This window comes from Meriones unguiculatus, chromosome 8 (genome assembly GCF_030254825.1).
Source record: "Meriones unguiculatus strain TT.TT164.6M chromosome 8, Bangor_MerUng_6.1, whole genome shotgun sequence".
NCBI classification, from domain to species: domain Eukaryota; kingdom Metazoa; phylum Chordata; class Mammalia; order Rodentia; family Muridae; genus Meriones; species Meriones unguiculatus.
The window spans coordinates 61,750,525-61,763,357 of record NC_083356.1 but is presented as its reverse complement, the minus strand read 5'-3'; the positions used below and the strand labels follow the sequence as shown (position 1 = coordinate 61,763,357).

General features: G+C 32.6%; 1 protein-coding gene across 43 annotated transcripts in view; it reads left to right on the top strand.

The window, feature by feature from the left end:
- Rims2 (regulating synaptic membrane exocytosis 2) overlaps nt 1-12,833 on the top strand; it is a 522,675-nt gene that overhangs the window by 358,854 nt on the left and 150,988 nt on the right. For 5 of the 43 annotated variants that reach the window (XM_060389524.1, XM_060389528.1, XM_060389525.1 and 2 more), the window contains one exon: nt 5,335-5,424. The exons of the other annotated variants lie outside the window; for them this stretch is intronic. In XM_060389524.1, the coding sequence (XP_060245507.1) occupies nt 5,335-5,424 (90 nt within the window). The remainder of the gene's footprint in view (nt 1-5,334; nt 5,425-12,833) is intronic. 43 annotated transcript variants of the gene reach the window in all.

Genomic DNA, 12,833 nt, shown 5'->3' with positions numbered 1-12,833 from the left:
ATTATTATGTTCAATAATTCAAACTGATAATTACTTATACCTGTTCTATGTTATGATTTAAAAGGTAGGAGTAATGTGAAAATATAAATAAAATTAAAGCACATCATATAAATAAATAGTCCATATAAAACTGAAATTTAACTGCACCCTGAAAAGTAAATATCTGACACATTTTTGACTTCTTTGATGTTTTTTTTTAGAACCTGTGAAAGAAAATATTTACATGTATTTAAGTATATATAACCAATGATCTGAAAAAGTATATCTTCAAGTTTTCATTCAGTTATTTGGCTGCACAAGCTATGAGCACTTTTATTCCATATTGGGATGAAGATCTTCTAAGTCTGTTAAAATGGAATCTGTTTCTCATGGAATCACTCTGTTAAAGACCTTAAACTATGAGGGCTTATTCTCTCTTCTGTAACTTGATGCTTCCTTAAGCTAGACTACTGTCTAGTCTTTCTCCTTTAGACTGCTCTGCTTTCCTAGCGCCTTTTCTTCTGTATGTGTATAAAGGTTCTGTTCCTAATGACTGTACTCTTTACAAAATCGTTATTTGTCTTCACATCACTGTAAACTAATACTTTTACTTATACGGTCCTGTGTGATCTAACTAAGTGTAGCAAGATATTAATGAAAAGTAGTTTGGAAGAGAACTTTGAATATTTTATATGTGATATCTTATTTTTATTTAATATTAAGATTTTTTACCTATTATTGAGATCAAGACATCTGGTATTTTATTTTATTGTCTTGTTATATAGTTTTGAATATATAGTTAATATTTAATATTACTCAGAAACAGCTTACTAAGGGAGAAGTTTTGAATAGTTTTGATTTCTGTTTTGGTTTTCAGCACAGTTTTTCTCAACTATCTTTTCTATTACTTCATTCTCTAACAACTTATTTTAATAATGCAAAGTATTGGATCACCTTGTGCTGTTATCACTTACAAATCTTTACGGGACCCAAGCAAGTGTAGAAAACCAAATTATGAGTACAAGGATTCTGAAAGATGTGGTGTAGAGTACTAGGTGTCTAGGCTGAACAGGACAAACTGCCTGTTCTGTGTAACCTTACTTGCCAGTTATTTGCTATCTGTTTTCTTTTTGAAATGATTTAGCATAATTAAATTGTTTCAAATAGTACTTTTATATAGTAAGTACGATATTAGTGTTAGCTCTTATTACTATAATTTCTTGTGCCAATCTTGTATACTCTGAAAATACGAGTTTTAGATTAGAAGTCGCGTTTGATTATGGCCATCATACTGAATTAACTCTACTGTTTTACACACTCTGTCTATCTGTCTATCTATCCGCTTTTTTTCTACTGGAGCTACTCTTTGTTAACTAATTCAGATAAGAAACATCACCAGAGTAGAAACAATGGATCATGTGTAAAGCCATGTTATTTTATGATACTTGAATATACTCACTAATGTATTTTGAATATGCTTAGATCTGTATTTAAAGTTAATGTACAAAGCTTTAGAATGCATTTGCCATACAATTTTGTCTAAGGATTTTTCAGTACACCACTACTTTTCAGGTCTTTTAAAGGGTATACTGTATCTTAGTCAGGATCTTAAGTTTTCTATTTTTCCTTCTAATACTTTGTGAACTTTGACAGTTTTTTTAATTTCACTTCACTTATGTTAAATAAAACAACACAGGGTTAATTGAAACTTGGAGATGTGGCTGATAGAGTTTGATGTCTGAAGCATGCTTTTTTTCCTGATTAATTAATGTCTTGTTGTTGTTGATGATGACACTAAATCATTTTAGAACATTAGCACACACAGCTTAGTTGGCCACTTGTGATTTGCCATGATCTTGTACCATTTTATAAAGTTTTCTCCGTAAATTGTACAGTGAGTTGTATATATATATAAAAAATCTCATTTCTTAAAGGTGTAACTTTCAATGTAAAATTGTCAATGGAATTTCAAGTTTAGATAATTTACAAATAAAAAAGAAATGAAAAATACATAGATGGAAGGAATAAAGAAATAAGGAAAGATACAGGAGAGGAAAGAACAAATTGAAAGCAGTTTAGTTAGGTGACGTGTTGATAGTGCTGAAGTCTTTGTAATAGCTGCTTGCTTCAGCATGCTTTCTAGGAACGCAGTAATATTTAGGCTTCTGAGAGTAGACAGGTATATTGGTTCTTATCCTTGATTAGCTGCCTTTCTATGTTCTTACAAGTGATTTACAGTGCAAGGGAGTATGAGTAACTTAATTTCAAAATATGGTATCTTTGCAGGAGTAGATTTTATTATGAAGTTGTGTCATATTTCCTAAACACTCACTTTCTCCCTATCTACATAAATGACAACATGTCCAAAGTTAATCAAGAGACAAGAATATTTTCCAAAATGGAGAATTTTGAGCATTTTTTTGAGCAGGGTGGGTACTCAACCACCCATGACTGGCGACCATGAGCAAGATGGACTTGGAAGAGAAGAAACTAAGGAATATATTATTTAGGGTGTTTCAGGCTAATATGTTATGCCCAAGAAAGAGCAGAGGCAACAATAAGAGAAAGAATAAGATGTCCTCTTCGAAAACATAGTAGTGTGGCATTCAGTTTTGTGAGCACATATTTTCTAGTTTCTGTGTCTTTTTTAGAGAAGGTTTGCCTCTTTTATTTTACTGTCTTCTTTTCCCGTATGCTTTTGTCTATACTTCCAAATCCTTAGATAGCTTTCTAGGTTTAGGAAAGAAGTCCATCGAATGCATAACTTTCATGGCTCTTCTCTGGAGCCACCTCATTGTTGACTTGCTAAGTATAATTTGTAAAGCATTCCTTCTAGAATCTTGAAAGTAGCCTCATCTTAGGGAGGTGATTTGGTGTGGAAGAGTTAACACCCACCCTCACCTGTTTTGGGGGTCTTTTGATTCATTTTTGAGACAGAGTCTCACTATAATTCTAAGATTGAGAATCTGAGGCAGAGGGATCACTGCAAAATTGAGACCAAGTTGGTCTACATACTACCAAGCCTACATAGTGAGAACTGAGTCAACAAAGCCTCAAGCTTCCTTCGAGTTAATTGGAGCGGTAGGATTGTCTTCTACTTGACACCCCTGCACCTGGATGTTAGCAAAGTCTACACTTTAGAATTTGGGCTCAAAGCTTTGTCTTCATAGTGTACCAACTCTCTAGGTCCTAAGTTTAAACTAGGTGTTCTGAGACGAGGAAATAACACATTTCTCCTGTTGCCAGTAACTACTGTGAGTCGTGAATAAATTCAAGTAGGTGAAATTACTTGTTAACTAGGTTAAGTATTTTGTTCATATACTTTACAATCAGATACCTCCCCTGTGCTGAAGAGCGTCTGTGTGATATGTGTTAGAGCACACTAAATCATATAAAGCATAATCTTGTTTATATTGGAATCTCTGCTCTTTAAATCAGTTTTGATACAAGTTTATCTGGTGTGATGAAGGCTACCTGGAATACAGTTGCTTTGTAGACATTGTTCACCTCATAATTAAATCTTCATGACATCCATTTTCAAGTTATTTAATAAATCAATATTAAAGTCTCTCATCTATAGACTAACAGTACTAAAAATAAATAATTTAGGATTTTCTTACCTTAAAATTATTAAATTTTATCAATATGTCAGTTTAATAATACTATAAAATTTAGGTTCACAACTGAATACCTAATGAGTGATGTATTTAATTAGAATCTTTATAGAAATAAAAGTATTTTACTAAAAGAAACTTTCCTTCTCAGTGTTTCCTAATTTTTATTAGAGCATATTGACCGTTTATTTAAATCTCCATCTGATTCTTATTTACTAATAATATTATAATGGTTTTACCTCCCAGCTGTGTTATGTGTATGACAACATTAAAAAGGGGGGTGTTCTGTCACATAGGGTGACAGGTAGATAAAGTACCAGAGCCTTATGTATGCACGTGAGACTTTATACAGTTTAACATGTGTGCAGGTACATGAGATAGCTGATGAGTACATGATATAGATCATTAGTTGAAGGTCTAGCCACCAAGCATGATAACCAGCATTCAGTCCATGAAACCCACATGGTAGAAACGTTAAACCAGCTTTTACAAGTTCTGCTTTCCATACATGTAACATGTGTGTGTATGAATATGTGTGCATGTAAGCATGGGCGTATGGGCAGACACACAGTATATACTTTTAAAAAGGCAAGCAACAAGATTGTTTCTAATGTGAAATTGGGATTTGTAGTTGACAGGCAAACAGTACATGACCGACAAGTTGCTATCTTCCCATCTCCTTCACCTTTATGTTTTCTGCTTTCAGTCTCTCTTGTCCACTCTACTTCATCCACAGCGACCTTCCTGTTTTTCTCGACTACACCAAACATACTTCTAACTTAAAATGTTTACAATGGAATATTATTGCCTATAATGTCCTTTCCCCCTGAACTACCTTAACTTCTGAAGTCCTTTATTCAAAATCTACCTTCATACTATCCAAAATTTTATCATACTTTAGGCATTGCTAAACAGATGCTTGTCTATTTAGCAGTCATCTCTAAGTCACTGAATGTTTACATGTTCATCACCACAAGCTCTTTACCACTAAGTTATCTGTTTTATAAAAACCTTCATGAGACTATGGATCGACCTATTTTGCCTGCTGCTATGTCCTTGGTAGTTATGCATGTGCGTATGTTAGAGTAGATTCTGAATATTCATTTAGAACGAATGAAGGAAACTTACAGCAGTGCAGACTGGTGTAATGACTTGTAGAGTTATAAAATTATTCATGATGCTAAGCACTACTTTTGCCTTGTTTTGTCACTATATTGGCTGAAGTATTTCTTAACATGAATTTTGTTAGCAGTTGATGAAGGTAATGTACACAGCAGCAAGCTAAATAGCTATCTTATTACATATAGAAATGAATTTTTCTCATAGGTACTAAAATGTTTAAGACTGAATAGATATATTTCATCTTACCACAATAAAACAATTTCTAATAATTTTTACATCTAAAATAAGGTTACATTTTTTTGATACCAATAAAGTAAAAGTTACTCTTTACTGAGCATTTAAGTTATCATTATATTCTTTATACCTTTAATCCATTCATTTTATTAAAAATAAATTTAAAGGTTTAAAAATATAATTTAATATTTTAGATATTGAGGTATATAGAAACAGCATCAAAATTCTATGTTTAAAACTGTTAATAATTTATATAATATGTTGGAGAGTGCATCTTTAAGATAATCCCAATTCCTGAAGTACTTTTATGTTCTTGTTATGTTCATTATCTGTGTTTCTGACAAGCTCTGATTATTACTATTTTTTTTTTTTTTATCTATACTAGAAGTTACATGGGAAGACCAGCAGGGAAAGGCGAATGGTACAATAAGTGATGAGAAACCATTGCCGACACAGAAACACCAGTCTGAGACAGGTTTGTCAGGGTTTGGAAACCACGTGAAAGCATGAGACTCTAAACACTGCATTTCATGCTTTTTAAATGCGCGTGTCCTTGTACCTCGTTTTCTCATTTTGATGTGTACTTTATAGTGTGTGGATTCCATGTAGATTGTAGTGATAAAGACTTAACCATGATTCGTTTATAAAATTACTTTTGTCTCTAAAGAAAACCTAATTCAGAGGGAAAATGGCAGCTTACACACAGTGAAGGTCTGATGAGGAAGTTGTGGTGCCTTCATGGAGAAGCGCCCACTTCCTGAGCAGGCTGAGGAAAGCTCAGCAGAGATGTTACATTGTGTCTTTTTATGCTTTCCTATTCTTACTCTACAAATGCTAACAGACAGCTCTGCCATAATGATTTCTTTACAACTTTGGGAGTCAAAAATTGCTGGCTACAGCAATGGAAAAAACAGGATGACAATTTATGAATTCATTAAGTGTCTCTTCAAACCATTGATTTTTACCAATGAGTTGAAAGATTTTTTCTTTCTTCTTTTAGGGCTTTAGTTTGGTAAACTATATAACAAATCCCTGCCCCTCATATTTTAGGAGGAATAAAGGAAAGGAAAGTTGTAGAGATCAATTGAATAATCAGTACTGCTTTTAATTTGTAATTATAGCAATGAATGTACAATAAAATTTTATCAATTTGAATTTTTTTAGTAGTTATTTTAGATGGCTGTCTGTAGGACCAATAAGAGTGTATTTTTACATGTTGAGGTTTTTTTTCTCAGACCTTAAAATCCTGTAGTTTAAGTGTGTCGATGTATAAATAAAATGATTCACTCACAAGCATTTGTTACCATCTATTGCAATGCCAACATTAAGGCTAACAATGAACTATCTGAGTACACAAGAGAGACGAAGCAGTTTAGAGTCTCTGTCTGGTGACACACACAAGTTAAAATGTGGCTGCATACGTACTGAATTGTGACAGTATGACTAGTGCTATTAAGGAGAGTCGAGTTCCTAAAGAAAGCTTATGAAATGATAAGCCTCGCATACCAGGAAAGATGACAAAGTCAAATGAAAATATAACAAAATGTAATTCATTTTAAGAATTTAAATATATTCATTAGAACTACAAATAGAAATCTTATGCTTAGCATGTCTTAACTGAAGAGTCAGTTTATTTGAATTATTTTTTAATAGTTTATTTATTTATTTATTTATTAAAATTTATTCACTTTGTATACCGCCTGTAGTCCCCTCCATCTCTTCCCAGTTCTTTTTTGTGTGTGTGTTTGTTAATACTTTTTTTATTTTTCTTTATTAATTACAATTTACTCACTTTGAATCCCCCCCCATGGTTCCCTCCCTCCTCCCATCGCAATCCCTCCCTTCCTCCACCCTCTGCATGCATGCCCCTCCCCAAGTCCACTGATAGGGGAGGTTTTCTTTTCCTTCCTTCTGATCCTAGTCAATTAGGTCTCATCAGGAGTGGCTGCCTTGTCTTCTTCTGTGGCCTGGTAATGCTGCTTCCCCCTCAGGGGGAGGTAATTAAAGAGCTGGTGGGAATGCAAACTTGTACAACCACTCCGGAAAGCAATCTGGTGCTTTCTCAGACAACTAGGAATAGCGCTTCCTCAAGATCCAGCCATACCACTCCTAGGCATATACCCAAAAGAGGCTCAAGCACACAAAAAGGACATCTGCTCAACCATGTTTGTAGCAGCTTTATTTGTAATAGCCAGAAGCTGGAAACAGCCCAGATGCCCCTCAGTGGAGGAATGGATGCACAAATTGTGGTACATCTACACAATGGAATATTACTCAGCAATTATTTGAATTATTAATTATCTTTAATATATTTAGAGATTTAAAAAAATAAAACAAAAAATTTATTTTATTATTTATATAATAAAAAATATCCCTTAAACGCATCTTTCAAGCTAAATATTTAGTCCAGTAGTAGAGTCCTTTTTTGTTGAGTGAGATTCTGTGGTAGATTTCTACCACAATAAAAAAACTGATTGATTGATTAATTATCCTTACTCTATTGTGTAATATGGATTATTCTTGCTCATAAACTATTATTTGACATCATACCTAATACATGATCTGTTGGCCATATAAACATATTGGTACATAAGAATCACAAAGAAGTGCAGTGTTTGGCTAAAATAACATGAACATAAAATTTTTAAATTTTAATTTAAATATTTTTAGTTTATTTACATATATATGGGCAAATATATCTAAACATATGTGCCTATACACATATACATAAATAAATGTCTATGTATGTATATAAATATTTGTATAATTACATACATCCTTTAATTGAACAAAAACTACTTATACAGTGGAGAAAATTAGTGAGTACTTCATGCCATAATAATGATTTAAATTTTATGTTTTGACAATTGTATACTCTGAAAACTGTTGTCTAAATCCAAACACTAAAATTGAGGTTTTAGTTATACAATGTCCTAGTGAAAGAAAATAAATGTTGTAATACTTATGTAACAAAACTTTTTGGTAGTTGTAAAAGACATGAAGGATATAAAGAGGTTATTTTTAATGTGGGACTTTAGGATAATATATTGGGAGTAAAATAAAAGTTTACCATTTGGTAAATTGTAACTTTTTTGACCTTTTTAAATTTTAATTAATTAATTAATTTTTATTTATTATAATTTATTCACTTTGTATCCTAGTTGTAGCCCCTTCCCTTGTCTCCTCCCTCTTCTCCTCTCATGTCCCTCCCCCAGTCCAGTGATAGGGGAGGTCCTCCTATCCTTCCTTCTGATCCTAGACTATCAGGTCTCATCAGGTGTGGCTACATTGTCTTCCTCAGTAGACTGGTAAAGCCGCACGCCCCTCAGGAGGAGGTGATCAAAGAGTCAGCCACTGAGATCACAGCATTTTTTAACCCTGAACTTTATGGAAGATATGCTTGTAATAATTAATCTTTAGGTAAATCTATGATATCAGCAGTCTAATAATATATGAGTAACATAGATCTAGTAGTCTGTGATATCAGAGCTAAAATTAGTGCTCAGCACATGGTTTTATTCACTAAAATTAAGAGATCACCTTTCAAGAATTATCAGAGTTCCTTATCAGACATTGATTGTGGTAAAATGTGGCATTAGAAAAAGTTTCTGAGTGTGTGAACCTAACCTGAAAGTTCTTGGCATATCAGGAATATATATTGTGCTTTTCAGTTACCCCTCTGTGAAGATATAGTCAGGAATTATAATGTTTGGGAATCTTATAATTTTTAGAAAGTACATCAACAATAATTGTGATAAACATTTTACTACTAAATCACTGATTTGTATGATATGGATTAGAAAGTAAATTAAATGTTTGAGTGAATTTGGCCTAGCATCTGCTCTTTTAGAGAAATCGTAACTCTTATGAAGAGAGAAGTTGGTGACTTCACTTTCTGGTGGGATGGATAGCTCCAGAACAGGAGACCCCTGGACATTTGACCATATTACCACCTGCCTCACATAAACATCTCTGTCTGAGTATAAGTATAACAACCTCAGTATCCTCAATACCCAGAATCTATCTTCTAGTTGTTTTTATTCCTTATTAATCATATCCATTAGATTAGCGTCATGCTATAAATTTAATGACGCTTTTTTTCCTTAAACTAAGCTTCAACTTACATTAGGCAAGGCCCAGCCCGAAATATTGTTATAATAAATTGAAGATACATAATGTGGACAATATATAGTTTATTTTTTCGCTGAGTAATCTTATTGTACACAAGAATGCTATGATCATTGCAAATAGAATGAGTGATATTAAATACTGAAAATAAATGTTAAATTGTTGGATTTATATTTGTTTTGTGAGGTTATCTGCAGGTAAATGAATAGAAATGCCTTCTGAGAAAATGCATATTCCTACATAAAATAGTTTACTTTCATATTGTGTTTGCCACATAGGAAATATGATGAGAAAGCTAATTGTGTGACTTCTTCACATTTAATAAATGTTTGGAAGTACTATAGGTTCACAGATTTTCACATGAGAAAGTCATAGAAAAGTAGTCTTTGATTTAATTCATTCAGAATGTGTGAAAATTGCAGTTTGATGATTTCTAAAGCTTTGTGGTTAATTAATACTATCCATAAGAAAGTTATCAGTGTTAATTTGTCATTTTCTGTGCAGGAAGTGTGATATATGTGCATATATAAAACACACACATATATATATACACACACACATATATATGTATATAAGAACTTTTTTAACTTGTTTGATTCTATGATAATTACTCTGAAACCACGTTGATACCTTTAGTTTGCTGTGTCTTATCTGAAAATCCGTCTGTGGGCCTTTTTCTTGCTTTGTTTTTGTTGTTGTTGTTATTTGTTTCTTTTTATATAATAGTTTGTAAGTCAAGTCAATGACACACTGGACTGGAGTACCATATGTAATTTTAATGGTTTACCTATATCCAGTATAAGCACTTAGGCTTTACTCTTTACTGTGGGTATTGTGTAAATTCTACTTTAGCCTTATGTAATCTGAGTGGTTCTTTTTCCGATAAAATGTTTCCATATCATAATGTTCATGGAATTTCCAACTAAGGTGAATATAAGGAATTTTCTTTGATTTACCTTTGGAATTATGCTTTATAAATTTATCTGGATCTGGTAATTTATTGTATTAAATTTTTTGTATGATTTTCTTGGGTATGTTTTATATTTTATATACTTATTTTCTTTTATGCTTGAATACCTTGAGATATCCTGAAAGAATATACAATTTATTTGATCTAAAGCATAATTTTAGTTTTCTGATTTGATATTTTTTATCCATTAAATCTCAAAGATCAGGATTCTATTGTTAGTTACTTTTACATATTTTCTGATTATTAATGACTATAATATAATAAATTCATTTTTATTAATAAAGAAAAGTTTGTGTAAGTCAAATTAATGTTTAATAAGTTGCAAATTAATAGGTGAGCTTTAGCTCTAAGTGTTATTAGAATGCTTAGAAATAAATGTAGCCATCACGTGATCTTCAAGGAGTGGTTTCAGGACCTCCTGTGGATTCCAGAACCCAGTTGGGTTGCTCCTCCATTCTCACTAAGGCCATCCTGTGTGCCTATGTGCTCAGCCAGGCTCTTTTTGGAATGAGCCATCTTCTCTTTCAGATGATGTTTTGAATCTCTGAACTGATATATTCACATACTATTGTTAGCTTTAGTCCCTCAAAAAACTTAAAATCTTCATGTTTCTGTTCCAGTGTGTTAGAAATATTTAAATATAATGCTTTTTCCTAAAGGACTTCTCAAAACCAAGTACTGTTGTGTCCGCCAGCAGTGATGAGTGGGAACATTATTAGTTCAGTATTATTTAAGTAGATGCTTGATGCCTTTGTTGAAGTTTACACATGCCTCCTATCTGCTTTTTAAAGTAAAACTTGTTATAGATTATGAGTTTTGCTTGCATTTTAGATAAATGTTCAGTAAAAATATAAGAATATAACAATTTTAAATCATTTAAAGAGAAATATTTTGATTTACTCAGAATTTTATATAACATTAGTGATGGTGCTTGTTTTCGACATCTTATAATTTATACCAAATATGACTAATGAAAATAATATCAGTAGTTTTTTTTTTATTTAAAAAGCCAAAACTCAGAAGAGGGAGGGGGGCCAGGATTGGCAGATTACAATGGAGGGTGCTACAGCGGTGATATAAAATAAATAAACTAATAAATTAAAAACTAAATGTAAAAAAAACTAAAACTGAAGATTGTTTTGAGTCTGTGTGTGTTATTTTATATTTCCTTTGAGTTAGACTCAAACCCTTTTCTGATTTACAGCTTGATAGTTCTTTACATTTAAAAATATTTCTTAAAAGATAATTTTACAGTGATGAACTAGTGTGTATGAGTTTTTGTAAATCTCTTTTTATTTAGTTGTTATTTGTGAAACTATTTTATTTCATGTGCTGTAATGAACAGAAAAATCAGTGGACATTTACTTTATAAGATCTTTGTATGTGCTAAGGCTAAAACAAAAATCCAACCATAGCTGGAAGAAGTTAGCACTTAAAATAAAGGGTACCTTCTGCTATCTGCAATCACTCTGAACTGATTGTAGTTAAATGATGTCTTGGTTTGCTGATATGAGTGGGCGTGTGGTAACTGGTTATTATCTGAAAGAGGAATTTACTCTTAAACTGCCATTGACAGCACACTATAACATTGTGGTGTGGTGATGATCAAGTGAAAGCTAAAGAAATGGAGGTTTACAGGGGATACACACAACTTTTTAAAAAGTTACTGTATTTGTAAAAATTTCTCACATGGATACAATGAAGTATACGTATAACCCCACTTCTCCATGTTACCTCGTGTCCCCTCCCTCGATGGGGAGGGGTAACTAAGTTTCGTGGATCATGGGAGCCTCCACCTTGGCTTCTGGTAAAAGTTGATGGGTTCTGCTGTCCTTTACAAAACCATATGCAGCTTTGCTTTCTTACAGTTTATTAGCTTGGTATAGACATGATTGCTGAAGTGCGATTAAGTTTGATTTCTGATTTTAAGTGTCTTTAAATGAGACTCTTTTTACATGTACAACATAAGATAACTTAAACCGTAAGGAAGGCAAGAAAGACTTCCACAAAGCTGGTATAACTGATTATACATGGGGGGTTTTGATTTGCTTTATGAGTCTGTCTGTTACAGTTATATTTTATATATACTTTTTGACCTGTTTATCATTGTATTATGGTTAAATAAATAATGAAAGCAAGTTCGTGGACACTTTTTGTCAGTAGTGAGATCGTGGCCAAGGTATATCCTTTTAAACCCTTTTACAACTAATATAAATTTTGTATTGTCTAAGTTTTTCAAAATGGTTGAATGTAGGTCCTGTGCTATCACCTATTCAAATGAAAGCATCCTGGGTTACTTGACCATTTGTGGTATAAGTTTTTTTTTTTTAAGTGTTTATCATTAAAGGAATACTAAATATCCAGTTTGGGTCTGATGGTGAGAGGATTGTGGTTTTTTTTTGTTTGTTTGTTTGTTTTCTTCCTTCTTTGACTTTTTATCTCACATGTCTGGGTCATATAACATTGAGAATATTAGCTGACTAATCAGGAACATGTTTATTCCGTTACTGACCCTGCCACTGTATTGGTTTTGTGACTTTGGGTAAGTTCACTTCAGCTCTCTATGCTTCCACTATTTACTGTACTAATGAGTGTAATTGAGAGGCAATTGTCATTTAAAAAGCAATATAAAATATGAAAACCATATAAACTAACCCAGCATACGGGAAGAGAAGGAAGCTTAATTAATTGCAATTCATGTTTTTTGCAAAGCAAATTAAAATGTTCACTTAACGATGTTGATGTTTGTAGACAGTCTTTTTCCCCCAAGTCTTACCAATTTACTT